The sequence below is a fragment of the Pyrenophora tritici-repentis genome, chromosome 4, assembly GCF_003171515.1.
Source record: "Pyrenophora tritici-repentis strain M4 chromosome 4, whole genome shotgun sequence".
NCBI lineage: Eukaryota > Fungi > Ascomycota > Dothideomycetes > Pleosporales > Pleosporaceae > Pyrenophora > Pyrenophora tritici-repentis.
In genome coordinates, this window is record NC_089393.1 from 3,057,147 (window position 1) to 3,074,035 (window position 16,889).

A 16,889-nucleotide genomic window follows, 5' to 3' on the forward strand; every position below is an offset into this window, starting at 1 on the left:
TAGAGTTCTCTTAAAAATCAGGTAATCGATGGTTCCTCAGTTTGGTAAGCCAAAGATAGGTACTGTGGTACTGCAAAATATTTCATGTGTAGTTTCCGCGAGTTAGAAAAATAGAAAGCTATAGGTAGAGCTCGATACAGGTTGTCACCCTCCATGTCATATGCGAAATGCGGTAAAAGACGAGTTTTGTTTGGAGCTCGGGCTGCACTGCAAAGGACAGGGGATGTAAGTATAGAGGTAGGTGTATGCATTCTTTGTCAAGAGAGAATTTGCCCAAGGCGAACAGAGCGGTCAGGTGTCCGCGATATCTAAGACTAGTGCCAGCACCAACCGACAGCAGAACCTCTGTTTCCTGCATGAGCAACCTCCCAAACATCTTTACAATGCGTCTCCCATGGGTTTCCATCGATTCCCCTTCCGCTCCCCTTGTCGATACACTGTAGGCCGTGATTAGTAAAATCGTAGGTAGTTGGAAAGCTGTAATCCTCAGGACTCACAGAGTAGCCATCTGTACAAGTATTAGCTTTTTTGCAATAGAAGGCAATAGATGAAAGCGCAGTGTCTTACCGAAATGAGTATGGGGTTCACCTGACAGAGCCCAATTCGTACAAGTATCTTTACTAAGCTCGACGTTGTACTCGCCATTAGTCTTGCAACCACAGTTGTGGTATATCCTTGCAGTCACGCTGAAGCAAGGTATCCAAAGTTAGCGATAGTGGAAAGACAGGACCAAGTAGGGGGCACTTTACCTGCCCATGAGGGACAAGATCGTGATGATAATGGTAGAAGAAAGCATCTTGCTGATAGATTGTTGAGAATAACGGGTTTTCTGTAGCAGAGTGTACTTTGTGATGGTTCAGTTGAAGCTCTTAGAACTAAGTTAATGATTGAGAAGCTGCGAAGAAGCTGTACTTTATCTGTGTTCCAGTCTGCATGAAGTCACATATTCTGGACCTTATCACCAGACTCCGCAACAATCAAATCAATCAATCTTAAGGTTGTCGATTGGTTTGATTAGCTTGCGGCGACGCTGCTGATTGATTGCGGATTGATTGTTAGGGTTTTTGAGCAGATTGATTGCGATTGATTGGTTGATTGGCTGATTGATGCTAAGAAGTAGTATACAGGGGGTTATGGTGTTGTACTCCAGCCTTCTATATCGTACTGTTGTACAATCTCCTCATCTTTGACGTCACTCCACTTATCTTCATCATCACCGTTGTTGTACAAGCCGTCAAAGCCAGCTCGTCTCCACGAACGTACAAGCTGAAGGGCAGCAAGTAACTCGCTGCCAAGAGCTCGCCGGCGCGGCTCAAGTAAATCGCCAAGCTCGCTAAAGAGCCTCTCGCAGTCGCAACTAGATGCTGGTATCGTGAGTATATCAATCGCAAACTGGCTTAAACACGGGTATTTTGAGCGTAATTGAATCCAGTACTTGACTGGGTGGCAATCGCTAAGATACTGTTCGCTTGTCCACTCTGGCTCTTGAGTTCTCCAGCGCTCGTACTCATCGTCGTGGGCAGCCTCTACCTGAGCCTTGTTGCGCCGTACGAGGGCGCCAATCACATCATCTATTCCTCTATGCCTTGGTTTTGCAGTTGTTTGAGATAGAGGACGTGTACGTTGAGGCTTATACGACTGCCAGAGCTGCAGGAAGCCAGCGTTGGCTGATGTTAGCCATTCTGGCTTATCCACCCAGCTGTTCTCGCAGTAGTATTTGTAGTATGGATGGAGGCAGGTAGCAGCGTAGTATGCTGGCGATCGATCGAGCTTGTTGTAGTAATCGTTGGCCTTACTCCAGGCGGCGCGGAGGTTAACAAAGAGGTGATCTTCAGGCGCATCAGGTGGGTTGAAGTCAACTTGCTCGTACGAGCGCGTACGGGCTTCGAGCGCGCCAAGTACGTATTCAAATACAGGAATAGTCTCATATATAGCGCCGTATTTGCCTGCCTTTCCGCGACCCTCAAGCTTCTCCGTAGCAAGCTTAAGCGGCTCTAGGCAGTCCTGATACTCTGTTATCACCGCCCAATCAGCAGCTGTAAGTCCTGTTGATCTCATCCAACTAGGTGCTTCAGGGAGTTTATTGCCACGTTGACAAGCGCGGCGATCTTCAAGGGAGAGTGCGTTAATGTAGTGCTCAGCGTAAGAGTTGTATGCTGCCTGGAGTTGAGTTGCGCGTTTGAAGGCAGCGTAGTAAGAGTTCCAGCGTGTAACAACAGGCTTCACAGGCTCAAGTACGTGGAGGCGCTCTCTAGCTGGCAACTCGGCGTTGGCGGCGGTTTGGAAGCTTCGGAAAATTTCGTGTTGTTGAGGCGTTTTTATATGGTTGATAACGTCGATAAGTACACCTAAGGGCCCTTCTTGACGCCACTCCTGCATGTACACCTCCTCTGTTTGGAGCTGCTCGTCGTTGTTGTTGTTGTACGCCTCTTGATTGCTGCCAAAGATAATTGCCTGGCCAATAAGGTTAAGCGTGTGAGGGCCGCAGCGGAGGCGTCGGTGAGCAGCGTTGAAGTCGTACGCGTGGGCGAGCGAGGAGACTGCAGTATCGTTGTTTGCAGCATTGTCGAGGACGAAGTAGCCGAGTTTATCACTCCCAATACTGTATTCTTGGAGCGTCTTTTTAATTGTATCAGCGATAGCATCACCAGTATGAGAGCCTGCGAGATGTGGGAGGGCGATGGGGAGATCTTGTATCACTCCAGAGCATACTTGTCAACGAGCGAGCCGGCTCGCTCAGCTCGCTCGGCTTGGACGTTTTGACCAAGCCGAATGAGCTGAGCGCGCAGTGCGCGCTTGCAAGCCGAGCGAGCTTAGGGATAGGCGCTCGCTCAGTCAGCTTGCTTAGCTTGGTTGGATGGAGCGGTTGGAAACTTGGGGCTGAAGGACTTGGTGGAGGGGCAATCTCACGATGATTTTTAGGTGTAGTGCGTAAGTTCGAAACCTAGTTATAACCTAAAATACACTCTTTTTTGCTATATTTCTAGCAAATAAGCTACTAAATTTCCGGCTAACGGCCTGGCAACAATATTCTCCTTCTGCGACACTTCACTTACTACTTATCACCCACCACACTCACCTATACTCCACCAACGCGTCTCTATTTGCAGCTATTATCTACCTCGCCGTTGCTATAATGCCAGCAAAAAGAACATGCGTTAATGCTCTAGAAATCGCGACAACTTCGAAGCGCCCTAGAGTCGCAGCGCGTCATCGCGGGACTGCCAGCCAACCTGTGCTAGTCGATACTCAGCCATTCTCACCATCTCCACCTCCTCCACCGCTGTCGCCGCGTCAAGCTCTCGTTGCCGCGCCACAAGCACCAAATTTTGAAGCGACCCTCCGAGAGTCGCGCGCCGAAGAGACGATCATCCCACCACCTAAGGGCAGCGAGCATGCCACTGTTGCAGCTTCAGGAGCAGCTAGCGAGGCTGTCGACAAGGGTTTCGTATAGGTAGAGGACAAATACGACGGCTTTAATTAGAGTCGCTACCCAAAGCACTGCAAGCCGCCCACATCACTTTCGAACCGAGCAAGCTGGGTATACAGCCATGGCTATCGCATCGCCTTGCGCAGCAACGTCGCAAAAGTTACGTGGATCTGCCACTATTGCTATAAGCACAAGTTCACTACTGTTGGCCGTGGCATACATAACGTCTCGCAGTCTCCATCAGCGCCAGCACGTCATCTCGGAGAAGACAAGAAAGTTCATGGCTTGAAGCCTCCAAGTAAGCGCACTACCGTCGCTCCTCGGAAAGAAACTCTCCTCGAACGCGCCCTTCAGAAGGGCTGCTCTTAGGCTGTTGCCAACGAGCTTACCAACTTCAATATACAAGAGTTTAGGCTTGCGGCCGTTACCTAGCTCGTCGAAAACAACCTCCCACTCTCACAATTCGAATCATCGTCTTTTCGCAATATGATATAATTAGCTAGCGTAGAGGCAGAACGAGCCTTGTGGGCATCTTATAACAGCGTCTCACGATACGTTATACGCCTGTACAACTACCTGTTACTAAAGGTTATCGCAAGCCTTTCAGAATCAATGAGCAAAGTCTATGTAAGCTTTGACGGATGGACGACAAAAGGTGGCAAGCGCGGTTACTTAGGTATCGTCGCCCACTACGTTGATAGCTCTGGCGAGCTCAGGGACTTGCCTATTGCGCTCCCACAACTGACAGGTGCCTACACCGGCGAGGCTATGGCTGAGGTCGTGATGGCAATATTCAAGCAGTTCGAAATCACTGTGGGCAAGCTCGGTTACTTCGTCCTCGACAACGCACATAACAACAACACCACGATTAACACTCTCGCCTTGCAGATAGGCTTTAGCGCTACTGAGCATCGCCTTCGCTGCGGTCCTTATACGCTTAATCTCATTGGCCAGATGCTACTCTGGGGTGAGGAGAAAGAGTCCTACGACAACGAGGAGACTGAGCGCGTGAACGAAGCTGAGAATATGGCTACTTGGCGAGGCGATGGACCATTAGGAGTGCTTGTCGCGGTTATTAACTACATCAAAACACCACAACAGTACGCTCTTTTTGAGAAGTATCAGAAGCTCGCTATTAGGGACCAGCCTGTCAACGCGCCAACAGAACAGCACAAAATCAAGGAGCCCGTTAAGCTAGTTGTTACTCGCTATAACTCTTACGTTTCGTGTTTTAAGCGCGCTGTTGAGTTGTAATTAGCGGTTAATAGGTACGCCAACTACCATATTTAGAAGATTGAAACTGAAGACGCGTACGCCCGAAGTCGTAACAACAAGCTGCCTGCAGCGCCGGATTGGATGAGGTCTGATGGGATCAATGCCCATGACTGGCAGGTGATTGCTGAGTATATTGATGTGCTTAGGCCACTAAAACAAGCTACAAAACGGCTTGAAGGCCGCGGCAAAAGCGGTGCTTTTGGAGCAATCGCTGAGGTTATTCTAGTATTTGAATACTTACTTGGAGTCTATGAGGACCGCTTGCAAAGCTATGAAGACGTCATTTATGATGAGCATACAGAGTCACCCGAAGACCACCTTGCTATCAACCTCCGCGCTGCCCTAGTTAAAGCCCGCGAGTACTACAACAAGCTCGACCTCTCGCCAGCTTACTATGCTGTTATAATCCTTCATCCTCGCTACAAAAGCTACCTTGACGCAGCGTGGGCGGATAAGCCTGATTGGCTAGAGAGCAGCAACCGCAAGTTTCAACATTTGTGGGCGGAGTACAAAAGCTTACCGAAGCCGCGCTTACGCTCTAAAGTTAGGCACAATGATATAGAAGACGCTATTAACAGCTTTATTAAGCCGGCAGGGCTTACGGAGAACGAGGAGGATGAATATGAGGCTTAGAAACGCAGCGAACCGATCGCTAGCGAGGGCGTCGACCCTATAAAATACTGGGTAGGACTCCGCGATCGCTACCCCAGCCTTAGCAAATTTGCTATCGACATGCTATCAATCCCAGGCTCAAGCTGTGAGTGTGAGCGCTTATTCAGCGAGCTGGGTGACCTCCTCGAGCCCCGTCGGCGCAGCATTTCTCCGCAACTTCTAGCAGCAATACAGTGCGATCGACGATGGATAAGAGCTAGATTTGGCAGTGGTGAGGTGCCTGTAAAGGAGGCTATCAGCGATGAGGAGATGGACGCGAAATACGGTGTACATAAGTGGGATATTAGCTGAGAAACTCAACACCAAGGTTTCTATATAACTTTCCTAATCGGGACTGAGCCCATCAAGCCGAGCGAGCTGACAGCCCTGTTTCAGCCAATCCGAGCGAGCCGAGCGAGCTGCTGGCCTCCGCTCAATTGGCTGAGCAAGCCAATTGGCTGAGCTCGCTCAGCTTGCTCATTGACATCTGTGCTCCAGAGGCGTTAGCAAAGTGTGCAACGACTCCAAAGAATCCACGCTTGCCACCCTTTGTCGTCCAACCATCAAAGCTTATGTGGATCTTGCTTGCAGCTTCTGACAGAGCGCAGACAATCTGTGGCTGCATATATTGGAAGAGGCGCATTGCGTAGGTAGCTACACTGCGAGGACTTACCCACAAAGCTGCCTCTGCCTCTGGGTTTGCAAGGCTAATCATCTCGCGAAAGGACGGCCTTGCAAGTAGCTCCATTGGCAAGTTGTTATCAAGAAGGCAGAACACTGCAACTTCACGAAACTGCTGGATGTTGAAGTTGCCCATCGCGTTGGCAGCCTCTTGAGAGACTGCAACACCAGTCTCCAGCGTCTGTCGTAGAGAGAGTTGCTGCCCTGTTCTTCGAGGCTTCAGGCCGTCTTTTGTAAAGCCATGGCCTCGTTTCTGAAGGCCAAGATGAGCTGCAGCTGAGGAGGTGGCCTTTGATACGTCAAAAACTCCACTGCCGCCAGTGTCAATGACCTTGTGGATGTGGCAGTATTTGCATACAAACCACACTCGATTCTGATCGTAGAGCTCAACAACGCGATATCCATGTTGAAAGATCCAACTCTTGACGCGCCGCCCAGTTGTAAGAGGCTTCATGAACCGAGGGAGGCGATCCCAGTTAATGCCGTCAAAGTTATCGCCATTATCAGGCTCTGTATCAACACTAGCCTCTGTTGTTGCTGCTGTACCAGCCTGGCTGCCCTCAGCCGCACCCTCCTCCTCTGTTTGCGACTCGAAAAATTGCGACTCAAACGTTGTGGCCTGGCTTACGGCGGCGCCAAGGGTTTCCTGAGGCGACAGCGATCGCTGAGATAGGACAGAGGGCCTTGATAGGCGCGCCCGTTTGGCGGCGGCGGCGGCGGCAGCAGTATTGGTGGGAACTCGAGAGCGTTTGGCCATCGTGGGCGATACTAAACACTAAAGAAAAATGTCTGTATAGGTAGCTAGGCAACTAGTGTTGTGTGTAAGGGATTATTAGGGAACTGAGTGAGCGAAATCGTTGTTGTATTAAGAACAGCGAAGGACTAGCTATATAGGTGCGGGGTGAAGCCTAGAAGAGGCTAGCCCCTAAGCAGAAGGAGCTAGTCCTATAAGAGGAGAGCTAGCTGGTGAGAAGTGAATGCATAGAGACTGGCTTGCCCGGCCGACAGGGATCACAAGCTAAGCGAGATAGGGGTCCAAGATAACTATCTTCAACACCAAAAACCTTCTCTTAATACGACACTACTCGCCTTACAACTCGTTAATAATAAATCAATCTAACTAATCAAATCAATCAATCTGACCTTCGCAAGTTGATTTGATTAGCTATTTTGAAAAGCTTAGATTGAGTTGATTGAGTTGGTAAAAACTCCAAATGACCAATCAAATCAATCAATCTGACCAATCTGGATTGATTGTTGCGGAGTCTGCATCTCAGTGGGCGCCTATCCGATATGATCATGAGCAGGAGATTAACGAGCATACTAGTAATTTCTTTAACTACCTTAAGTTAAAATTTCCTACAGTTGGAGAGGACATTAACGAGCTTTATAAGACTCTTGTTATTGACGGAGCTATGGATATCAACCTCTTGATGCAGCCATCTGGTGATATCTTGAAGTTGTGGACGCAGCATTTCAAGCAGCCTCCTGGCTGGTTTTTCACGCTACAAAACACTGCAAAAGAATGGCAAGCTGGGTACCAGGGTCTCACAGATCGTAACTGGAGACGAGTCGAACGTTGTAAGAAAAGAGAAGAGATTGCGCGCAAGAAATTGGTGGTTGAACCGTCTAGCAGTGTTGTGGAGGATGATGGCGAGAATGCTTGAAGCTTAGTGGCCTGAGCGTTTTTGGTGACAGCGGCCCGTGCCCGCTATAGTGTTGAGGTTTTTCAGGCGTTTCAAATGCGCTGCAACAATAGTCTATTTGGATAGCCCTATGTACAACACTACAACGTTATGCGATTATAACAGGTTAACTTCCTAAGATAGTTCTATATGTATAGAAATAGCTCTTATTTTTTTTAGAATTATTAAATCGCTTTTGTGGGTTGCGCATTAAGGTGTAATCGTTCGCATTTGTATGGTATCATCTACCTATAGAAACGTACTGTGGCATCCATTTAAAAGCACAATTAATAGGGATAGCCACACCTATGGAACCAGCTTCTGCAGTTAATATTACAGCACACCAGCTGCGCTGCATACTCAAGAAAGACCCGAAAGTCAATGAAGTTCTCCGCTTGCGCTGAATTCCTTTTCATCCACCCCTTGAGCTGCTTAAAGCTCTTCTCGATGGGGTTGAAATCTGGTGAGTATGGCGGCAGATACTCAAGGAGTACTCCAGCACTTTGGCAAAGCACCCGTACACGCTCTGATCGATGGATGGAGGCGTTATCAAGCACGATTACTGAGGCTGGCCCTGGGTGAGGATTGCAGAACGGCAGCACTTGAAACTCTAAGAAGTCTTCTAGGATCTCAGATGTAATCGCGCCTTGAAAGATCTTATAGCTTATGTAGCCATCTATCGTCATGGCTGGCAGCAGCGACCACCGTTCTGATCGCCTGAAGCTGTGTGATAGCTCCACCGGCTCCCCGATTGGAGACCAGCCATACTTGCGGTCGCCCGTACGCTCATTGCAGGCGCTCTCGTCCAACGCAACGATCTGCTCCGCCTTATAGTGTTGCGCCATCCTGGCAAGATAGAGGCGGCGGAGTGGCTCACTCTGCTCCTTTGCCCGCTTTGTTGCAAGCTTGCGAGACCATCTCATCTTCTCTAGCTCTCGGTAAACGCTCGCAAGGCTTATCCTAACGTCGTACTCGTCGTACAAGAAGTCCCTCATCTCATCCATGTATGCGCCCGGTGAGCCATTGAGGTATGCCTGAAGGCCTTCGCGCTGAGCTTGCCGGAGTATAGATGGCCGCCCAAGTCGAACGCAGCGCGGCGGATAAGGCACGCCCCAAAACTCTAAGCTCAACCTCAGCTTTGCTACTGTGTTACGGCTCGCACCTGTAGCTCTAGAGATGGCTCGATCACTTTCGCAGGCAGCAATTCGGTCGAGGATAGCCTGGAGAACAGCGGGCTGCAAGCGGTGGCCGGTGCCTGGCATCGCGATGAGATGGGCTCGAGAAAATTGCAACACCAAAAACGCGAGTCAGTAGAGGCGATCGCAGCAAACAATGAACTTCAAATACGTTGTGGGTGTTAGAAAGCGTGGCTGCATCGATTTACTAACAAATTACTATAGGAGTTGATGTTCTTGGCCACCAAGCCAACCAGATCCAGGTGGCTCAAGGTATTTCGAGAAACACCCATAGCACTGCCAAGCCCGAGGCGAGGCCACCTCCCACAGACAGAGCCGTAGACAGACACAGACAATACACTTGATCCCATCCATAAAAAATCTGACAGCTAGAATGCAGGGCTCTTAAACTTAAAGAGTAGGTAGTTATTCTTAACAAGCCAGCTTACAGCCTCTATTCGAAAGCGCTAAGTATTAAAACTAAGGAGCTCGTTAGTAGTAGTTTACAACACCTTGCTGCTGTTTCACTTAAGTATACGCTCTAACTAGCTAACCTTAGTGCTAGCAGTAGTCTTGCTAGGTGGGCTCTAGCTATAGCCGCGTTTCTGCTCCTCTAGGTGTCGCGCCGCAGCCGTGGTTAAGCGCGTTGTCTTGTATATCCTGCTTATCGGAGTTATCTTATAGTCGTAGCAGTAACAGCACACAAAGAAGAGTTTGCTTAGATCTCTTAGCAACGCGACGCGCTAGCCGTAGCGATAGATCTAGCTTTTGCGCAACGACTGCGACGAAGCTAGGCGTACGTAACGCAGTAAAAGGCTAAAGTCGAGGCCTTTAAAATCGTCTATTAGGCTTGCGTTAAACTCCTTATATATAGCCACCTTATTAGCTGCCGACAACGCTGCTGTTGCCTAGACTCCGCAACAATCAATTCAATCCGGTCACTCTCCTAGACCCACTTACCTATCTAGGTAGGGCTTAAACTCCTATAGGTAACTACTAGGCTTAAAGCGGTAATCAATCAATCCAATCTGAACCTTCTAGGACCCACTTAATTGATTGTTGCGGACTGTGCTGTTGCCTGCTTACTGCCCTTAGTAGGTGCGACAACAGTGTCTTTAGGCCGCGCCTTACGCAGCCGCGACTCAAAATTTAAGGCCTAAGACGCCTCGTTAATAGTTCTACGAGGCGACTAACGCGGTTACGATAGCTAGCTCTTAACGAGTATAGGCTGGCTGGCGGAGCCGCTAGCAGCGGGCCTTCTAGCTCGTTTGCTTAGGGTGGCAGTAGCGTCGTCGACGCGTCTTTTAGGCGGCATAGTGGCGACAGTATAATAACGACGATAGGAGCAAAAAGGTAGGGTAATATAGGCTCTATTAGTAGCACTAGGACTAGAACACGTGTGAATCGTGTTGGTTTACTGTGCTACCGGAACTAAGATCTATATCTCTGCCAGCTACTGTTGTAGGCGCTAAGCCCTGTACGCACTAGCCTATAAGTGTGAGAAGATAGGATAGAACCTAGGTTATATATCCTAAGGCCCACACGGTGGCTGATAGGCTTAATTAGGTGGCTAGTAGATAGGCAGATAGCCTTAACGCCTCCGCTGCCTTGCTGCATTAATCTAATCAAGCTGATTAATCAAGCTTCGTCTCTTAAGCTTAATTGCTAACCAATCTCTATGCGAGAGGCTTGATTGATGGAACCGTTGGCTTGATTGTAGATTGATCAAGCGCTTGTAAGCCGCTTGATTGTTGACAGGTCTGTCTCGCACAGACTAAGTGCCTTAAGAACTGCAAGGGAAAGTGCGCCCCGTAAACGGGTCGTTCTCTTCTCTCCCTTTCCACTCGGCAACACCAACAACACGTACATACACACACGAAATCTTAGAGCGGAACATGAGAGCTTGTTCTTGTCTATCTTCGATAGATAGGGCGGCGTAGACGTTTCTGACTTTAGCTCTGCCAATAATAGAGTCTATAGGAGCAGGAGGACGCATAGCGACGTTAGGAGGTACCATAGCACTAGTACTTGTTGGGACATGCGCGTACAGCCAGCACGGCGTGGATGTATTTTAGATAGCGAGCTTTTCCGGGCTGGAAGCTTGAACCACTAGTTAGACCAAGCTTCCCGCTTAGCTCGCACCCGTACATAGGGAGATCTCTCCACCCAGCTCTTGCTCACTACTAATCAAATATCATATACTTTGTTCGCTGCAACAACAGTGATATTCGACACCTTTGCCGTGTCAACAGTGCTAGTCTCGGGGCTAATAAGATCGCTTGTTGGTTGCTCTTAGTTTCGAGCCACCGTACGTACGTGGCGAGCACGTGACTAGGTGCGTGGCCCGTACCGTGGGGTGGGATTCAGTTCGTACGCGAGCTGCAGCCCACCTCCTCTAATCAATCATAACCATCTACTTCAACTCGTTGCAACGACCGTTACTTGATTCAACCTCACCTTTGCTGTATCAACATCGCTCGCCATTATTATCGTAGAGGAGTGCAACATTATGTGAACGGTCCGTAGGAACTGTATTCCAGCTACCTAGTCCAGATGCTATTTACAGTCAAGATGAAGAAAGAAGGTAAGACGCAAGCGGCGAGCCTGCTTTGTTTGGGTTGGCGCACGGCCCTCACGTTGCCGGGGAAGCGACTAGGCTAGCAGCCTAGTCATGTGACTCGAGGCTCAGCCCGTTACATTACCCCCCTCCTTTCCCTTTAGCGTGTAGTTTTCTCCATTTCCTCCAAGCGTTAGTCTTTAGTACGTTACTCACAGGTTCCTATATCAGTTCAGTATAGCCCACCCACTTCACATATGCCTCCTTGATTTCTTTCCTTCCCTGCCTTATTATTCGTTCGCCTAGAATACGTTCAACCAGCCATAGCTCGTCTCCATCTACAAGTATAGGCCCTGGCTGAGTGTCTCCAACCTTCTGCGATGGGAGAGAGTCGTTAGGCGCGTAGCGAAGCAGGTCTACGTGGAAGACAGGATAGATCTTCCCTGGAACGTCAAGTTGATAAGAGTGGGAGTTAACCTGCCTCAAGACTTTGTACTTTCCATGCAACTAGTCTAGCTTCTTGGAAGGTCGTGTTGTCTTCACGTTTCTAAGGTTTAAAAACACCTAGTCTCCCTCCTTGTATTGGGGCGCTGCTATTCTTGTCTTATTAGCTTGATGTTGCTGTTTCTCTTGTGTTATTGCGATCGCAGCTTGGGCCCACTCTGTTGCGTCTTGGAGTCTTTTAAGGAAGCCTTCTGCCAGTGCTTCGGCGTCTCTCTTTGGTTGGTCCTAAATAGTTCGATCCTCTACCAGCTGAATGGGTTCATTGTGATATCCGTGCATAAAATAGAAGGGGCTTAGGCCAGTAGATGAGGCCTCGCGATTGTTGATTGCTCCTATAACGATAGGTAAAAGTGCTAGCTAATTTTCTTGCGTGTAGGTGGCCTAGATTCGAATCATCTTCTTAATCTCTTGGTTCATTCGCTCTGTTGCACCATCGGTTTGCGGATAATAGGCAGTCGATAGGCGTTGCTTAACGCTGAGGAGTTTACAGAAATGCCTCCAAAGATCGCTGACGAATTGTGGTCCTCTATCGCTCGTAATTGCCGTTAGAATACTATAAATAGGGTAATGCCGTTCTAAAAGCCGTTGTGCTACTGCTTCTGCTGAGATATCGTGCATGCCTTCTAGTTTAACTCCCTTTGTCAGCCGATTAGTGACTACTATGTAGTTCGTTGCGTCATCGCGTCTAGATGGCGGCAAGTCCGTAATAAAATCGATTGAAAGTTCTCCCCATATACGTTCTAGGATCGGTAGCGGTTTAAGGAGGCCCTTCTTTGTCTCTCTCTATATCGTATTCCTCCCACAAATCTCGTAGTTACGGACAAAGCGTCGCACGTCGCTTGCTACACCTGACCAGAAGAAATACCTTAATAAGATTAAGTAGGTAAGATCTCGTCTAGGATGGCCGGTGATATGCGAGTCGTGAATATTTTGAATAATTCGTGTGCGAAGTGGTTCGCAGTTAGGGATCTATATCCGGTCTCGAAATTGCAACAGGCCTCTCTCGTCTAGGGTGCATTCTGCTATACTTACTAACTTCTCCTTCTGAAGTTTGGTAGGGAGGTTACGCTCCTTGTTTGCTACTAGCGTAGTGAGCTCCTAATAAAGCTTATCCTCTTAGCGGCTTTGGTGCCAGAGATTTTGCATGTCCTAGTCCTCAAACATGCGTATCTCTTCTGTGAAGTCAATCTCCTCGGACGACAGGGACTAGATTTGAACACTCTGCAAGTGCTTGCTCTAGAAAAGACGGATAAATCGAGACCGTATTCGTTCATCGTCGTAGTTGGCGGGTAGGTCTTGTTCTCGTCGTGACAGGGCGTTAGGTTTTCCTATAGTCTTTCTAGGTTTCTATTCTATAGAGAAGTCGAATCGTGAGAGAAACTTTAACTAACGTACTTGTCTTTTAGACAGCTGTCGTTCGCGGTAGAAGTATTAAAGGTTCTTGTGGTCCGTTAGAACTGTGAACTTCCTAACTATACGTAGTTTAGGAGCCTATGCTTCTAAGCAACAAACAATAGCTAGAAGCTCTTTGTTATAAATTAGATAATTGGCCTCTGTTAGTGAGTGCTTCTTTGAGTAGTAGGCAATAGGTTGCTAGTTGTTGTTCTTGTCCTTCTGCAGCAATAGGCCGCCAGTTGCATGTCCTAAGGAGTTAGCTTCTACTAAGGTGTCCTTCTCTAGATCAAAATGGCCGAGTATTAGTGCTGTAATAAGAAGTTCCTTAATCATTTTAAATGCTTGATTGCAAGCCTCGTCCTAATAAAAAACTATCTCTTTCTTAGTTAGGTTAATAAGCGGTTCAGCAATGTCCGAGAAGTTTGGTATAAAAACTTGGTAAAAGTTGGCAAAACCAATAAATGCTCGGATAGCCTTAACTAACGTTGGTGTAGCCTATTCGCGGATTGCGATAATCTTTTTAGGATCAACTCGAATGCCTACTTCTGCTTCTACAATGTACCTAAGGTATTTGACTCGTTTAGTCTCGAACTCGCACTTGTCGATATTAATCTGCAGTCCAGCGTCTATAAGGCGTTGAAGAACCTTTCTAACCTTCTCTTTGTGATCCTGAAGCGATCCTAACGAGTAGATTAAGATGTCGTTAACGTAGGCTGAAACAAAGTCGTTAAGGTAATCCTGTAAAACACTATTTACGTAGCGTTAAAATACAGCTAGTGCTCCTGTTAGTCTAAAGGGAGCAACCCGCTATTTAAATAGGCTGTATCTTGTTCGGAAAGCTGTCTTCTATTCCTCTCCTTTGGCCACACGGATCTTGTGGAAGGCTGCGATAACGTCAAGTTTTGTGAACTATTTAGCTTTAGCCACATTTCTTAGTGTTTCTGTGAATAGAGGTAGAGGGTAACGGTCCTTCCTAGTAATGTTGTTTAAGCCTCGGTATTCAACGCAAAATCGGATGCCCCCTCCTAGCTTTTTGACCATTAGGACGGGTGCAGCTGCGGGAGAGTTACTTACGCAGATAAAATCCTTGTCCAACAGCTCGGTAAGAGTTTTCCTAAGCACTAGTAACTCTTCTCGGCTCATGCCGTAGAGCGGACCCCATAGAATAGTCTTCTCGTTTCCGTCTTGATCCTTTTCAATCTTAATGTGGAGATTAACGCCTTTACGATGTGGGGGAAGTTTCTTAGCTAGGAAATGGTCGAAAGCCTTTAGCTATTAGTAGTACTAGGGTAGGAGCTTCGTCTTTAGATCGGATCGTTTGCGCGGTTTTAAAGCTTTCTTAATATCGGCGATGGAAACAGCGAACAGTCTAGTGTCGAGCGCAATACCGTCTCCTTTGTTCTTCCTACGGCTTCTTCTCACCTCCGCCATGAATGCGGAAGCTATCACCTAAGTAGCCTTTATTAGTGGTGGCTTGTATGACGCTTTCTTGTGGTTTCATACGCGGATGTTTGACGCGCCGATATCTAGGCAGCCTTGTTTGGCCGAAATTGTGACGTCGGCGTCTTCTAACTAGGGCTTTCCTAGGATCACGTCGTAAGTTAGGCTAGGTACAACGTAGAAGAAGACGCGTTTCTGCTAGTGGCCGTCTATGTCTATCGAGGCGTAAGTAACTGTATCTAGGACAGTACTTAGTTCTGCGTTCTTCCCAGCTGCTTCCTCTAGCTAACGCGGGGCTATCTTGATTAATGGCAGTCTTAGAGATCGAAAGAGTTGTTTATTAATAGCAGAATAGCAAAGGCAACCTAAGTTAACAAGTCTAGTAACAAAGTTAGTTCTATTAAGTCTAACGTCTAGTACAAAGGGATCGCTATCCATCTTTTGCTTTCTAGTCTCTTTCCATTCTTTCTAAGCTGCCGCGTGTTCCTATTGCTCTGCTTTGGAGTCTTCGGGATCTTCCTCCTCTACAGCTGCCTTAGTGACCACAGTACTCTTTGCTGTCTTGACGCTAACGTGAGTTGGTCGTAGAGCGGCTGCTAACGGGTATGTAGCTATTTGGCAATTGTTGCGGCCGCATTAGAGACAGCGTCGTTCCTAGCGTCGAGCATCGATTTCTTCTTGGTTAACCCATTTTGCTCGTTTTCTAATAAGTTCTCGGTCCTCGGGACGCCTAGATAGATATCTATTTATGTTGGTCTTGCTGCGGAGGCCAACAGCGTTCACTTAGGTAGTTGTAGGCTACGTAGGTTCCTATTCTATTATGTCTTTAAGGGAAACTGCTGTAAGTGTAGTATTATTTGATTTTGCTAGTAGTTTATAGGTTAGTGCATTTTCAGCAGTTCGGCTACCGTAACGGCGGGTTGTTTTCGTCTATTAGCCGAACAACTCTATGTCGTTGCTAAGATCTATACACTTCTAAGCGAACCTTGCGTATATGCTTGTTTCTGTTCCTAATGTACTAATAAGCTTATCCTTTATCCTACCACTTAATGTATTGCGTAAGTAGGATATCTTCGTATGCTTAGGCTAGCTTTCTGCGTCAGCGTTGGCTATCTCTTTCTTAAACCGTGGGTAGAAGGAAATAAACGTCTCGTCGTCCTTTTAGCGTATAGAGTAGAGGTTCTGAATAGCTTTCTTCTTCTAATTTCGTTCGCCGTAGAGGAGTTCAAGGCGGTCAAGCAGCTTAAAAGGGTTTGGCGATTCTTCTTTAACTTGTATCTCGTAGTATGTTGTAACGTTGGTTTTCGCTGCCCTATTAAGACGCATGTAGACGTAGCGTAGCTGAGCTTTTAGGCTTCTAATAGCTTGCGCGTCTTCTTTAATCTTGCCCTCTATCTCTAGCTTCTATCCTCGCCATTGTGATTTGTTTCTACTAAACGTAGGTGGGTGGGGTAAGCTGTGCCGCGGCTTTGGGGTTATAGGCACGTATGTGTTCGAAGTCTCGGAGGTTAGCGTCGGATCAGTGGTAGCGTCTGTATTGTGACTAGGCGTTTGAGGTAGCTCGTGCGATGGTGCTTCTAGCCTCTCCATCCTAGTGCTCATGTCTTTAAGTCTTGTAGTAGCGACTGTAACAGCTGGTTCGAATCGTTCGTCGTCATGTTAGTATCCCCGGGGGAGCTCATTATGACGGTGCTTTGGTTGCTGCGTGTTCTGCGTGTTCTGGGTGTTCTGCGTATCCTGCGTATTCTGCGTGTTCTTCTTGATCTTGACTGTATGTGAACGGTCCGTAGGAACTGTATTCCAGCTACCTAGTCCAGATGCTATTTACAGTCAAGATGAAGAAAGAAGGTAAGACGCAAGCGGCGAGCCTGCTTTGTTTGGGTTGGCGCATGGCCCTCACGTTGCCGGGGAAGCGACTAGGCTAGCAGCCTAGTCATGTGACTCGAGGCTCAGCCCGTTACACATTATATATCTTTAGAATTTCTAAATATATATTCCCTAGTAACTCACACTATGCGCTTAAAATATAGTAGCGACACTAGTACTATGGTATAGTCGACCTGAGGCACCTCCCCAAAACTACCGCATCCAAAAGT

The 16,889-nt window shown here is 47.8% G+C and overlaps 8 protein-coding genes across 8 annotated transcripts; 2 read left to right on the top strand and 6 right to left on the bottom strand.

Annotated features, from left to right (window-relative positions):
* Positions 1 to 314: 314 nt before the first annotated feature.
* Positions 315 to 796, bottom strand: PtrM4_099340 (uncharacterized protein; the record flags this gene model as incomplete). The annotated part of the gene is made up of 4 exons (XM_066107306.1): positions 315 to 437; positions 498 to 508; positions 568 to 686; positions 750 to 796. The coding sequence occupies 4 exons, from the start codon at positions 794 to 796 to the stop codon at positions 315 to 317; spliced, it is 300 nt and encodes a 99-aa protein (XP_065962974.1).
* A 335-nt stretch (positions 797 to 1,131) lies between these two features.
* PtrM4_099350 (uncharacterized protein) lies at positions 1,132 to 2,710 on the bottom strand (the record flags this gene model as incomplete). Its single annotated transcript, XM_066107307.1, has 2 exons — positions 1,132 to 2,660; positions 2,701 to 2,710. The coding sequence occupies 2 exons, from the start codon at positions 2,708 to 2,710 to the stop codon at positions 1,132 to 1,134; spliced, it is 1,539 nt and encodes a 512-aa protein (XP_065962975.1).
* A 426-nt stretch (positions 2,711 to 3,136) lies between these two features.
* PtrM4_099360 (Dimer-Tnp-hAT domain containing protein) lies at positions 3,137 to 5,338 on the top strand (the record flags this gene model as incomplete). Its single annotated transcript, XM_066107308.1, has 4 exons — positions 3,137 to 3,448; positions 3,485 to 3,728; positions 3,930 to 4,672; positions 4,721 to 5,338. The coding sequence occupies 4 exons, from the start codon at positions 3,137 to 3,139 to the stop codon at positions 5,336 to 5,338; spliced, it is 1,917 nt and encodes a 638-aa protein (XP_065962976.1).
* Positions 5,339 to 5,789: 451 nt separating this feature from the next.
* Positions 5,790 to 6,794, bottom strand: PtrM4_099370 (uncharacterized protein; the record flags this gene model as incomplete). Its single annotated transcript, XM_066107309.1, has 2 exons — positions 5,790 to 6,683; positions 6,777 to 6,794. 2 exons carry the CDS (start codon positions 6,792 to 6,794, stop codon positions 5,790 to 5,792), a joined length of 912 nt encoding a protein of 303 aa, XP_065962977.1.
* A 457-nt stretch (positions 6,795 to 7,251) lies between these two features.
* Positions 7,252 to 7,704, top strand: PtrM4_099380 (uncharacterized protein; the record flags this gene model as incomplete). The annotated part of the gene is made up of 1 exon (XM_066107310.1): positions 7,252 to 7,704. One exon carries the CDS (start codon positions 7,252 to 7,254, stop codon positions 7,702 to 7,704), a length of 453 nt encoding a protein of 150 aa, XP_065962978.1.
* A 305-nt stretch (positions 7,705 to 8,009) lies between these two features.
* PtrM4_099390 (DDE-3 multi-domain protein) lies at positions 8,010 to 8,984 on the bottom strand (the record flags this gene model as incomplete). Its single annotated transcript, XM_066107311.1, has 1 exon — positions 8,010 to 8,984. The coding sequence occupies one exon, from the start codon at positions 8,982 to 8,984 to the stop codon at positions 8,010 to 8,012; it is 975 nt and encodes a 324-aa protein (XP_065962979.1).
* A 4,864-nt stretch (positions 8,985 to 13,848) lies between these two features.
* On the bottom strand, positions 13,849 to 14,784 carry PtrM4_099400 (uncharacterized protein; the record flags this gene model as incomplete). Its single annotated transcript, XM_066107312.1, has 3 exons — positions 13,849 to 14,091; positions 14,428 to 14,619; positions 14,776 to 14,784. The coding sequence occupies 3 exons, from the start codon at positions 14,782 to 14,784 to the stop codon at positions 13,849 to 13,851; spliced, it is 444 nt and encodes a 147-aa protein (XP_065962980.1).
* Positions 14,785 to 15,993: 1,209 nt separating this feature from the next.
* PtrM4_099410 (uncharacterized protein) lies at positions 15,994 to 16,395 on the bottom strand (the record flags this gene model as incomplete). The annotated part of the gene is made up of 2 exons (XM_066107313.1): positions 15,994 to 16,184; positions 16,227 to 16,395. The coding sequence occupies 2 exons, from the start codon at positions 16,393 to 16,395 to the stop codon at positions 15,994 to 15,996; spliced, it is 360 nt and encodes a 119-aa protein (XP_065962981.1).
* Between the last annotated feature and the right edge of the window lie 494 nt (positions 16,396 to 16,889).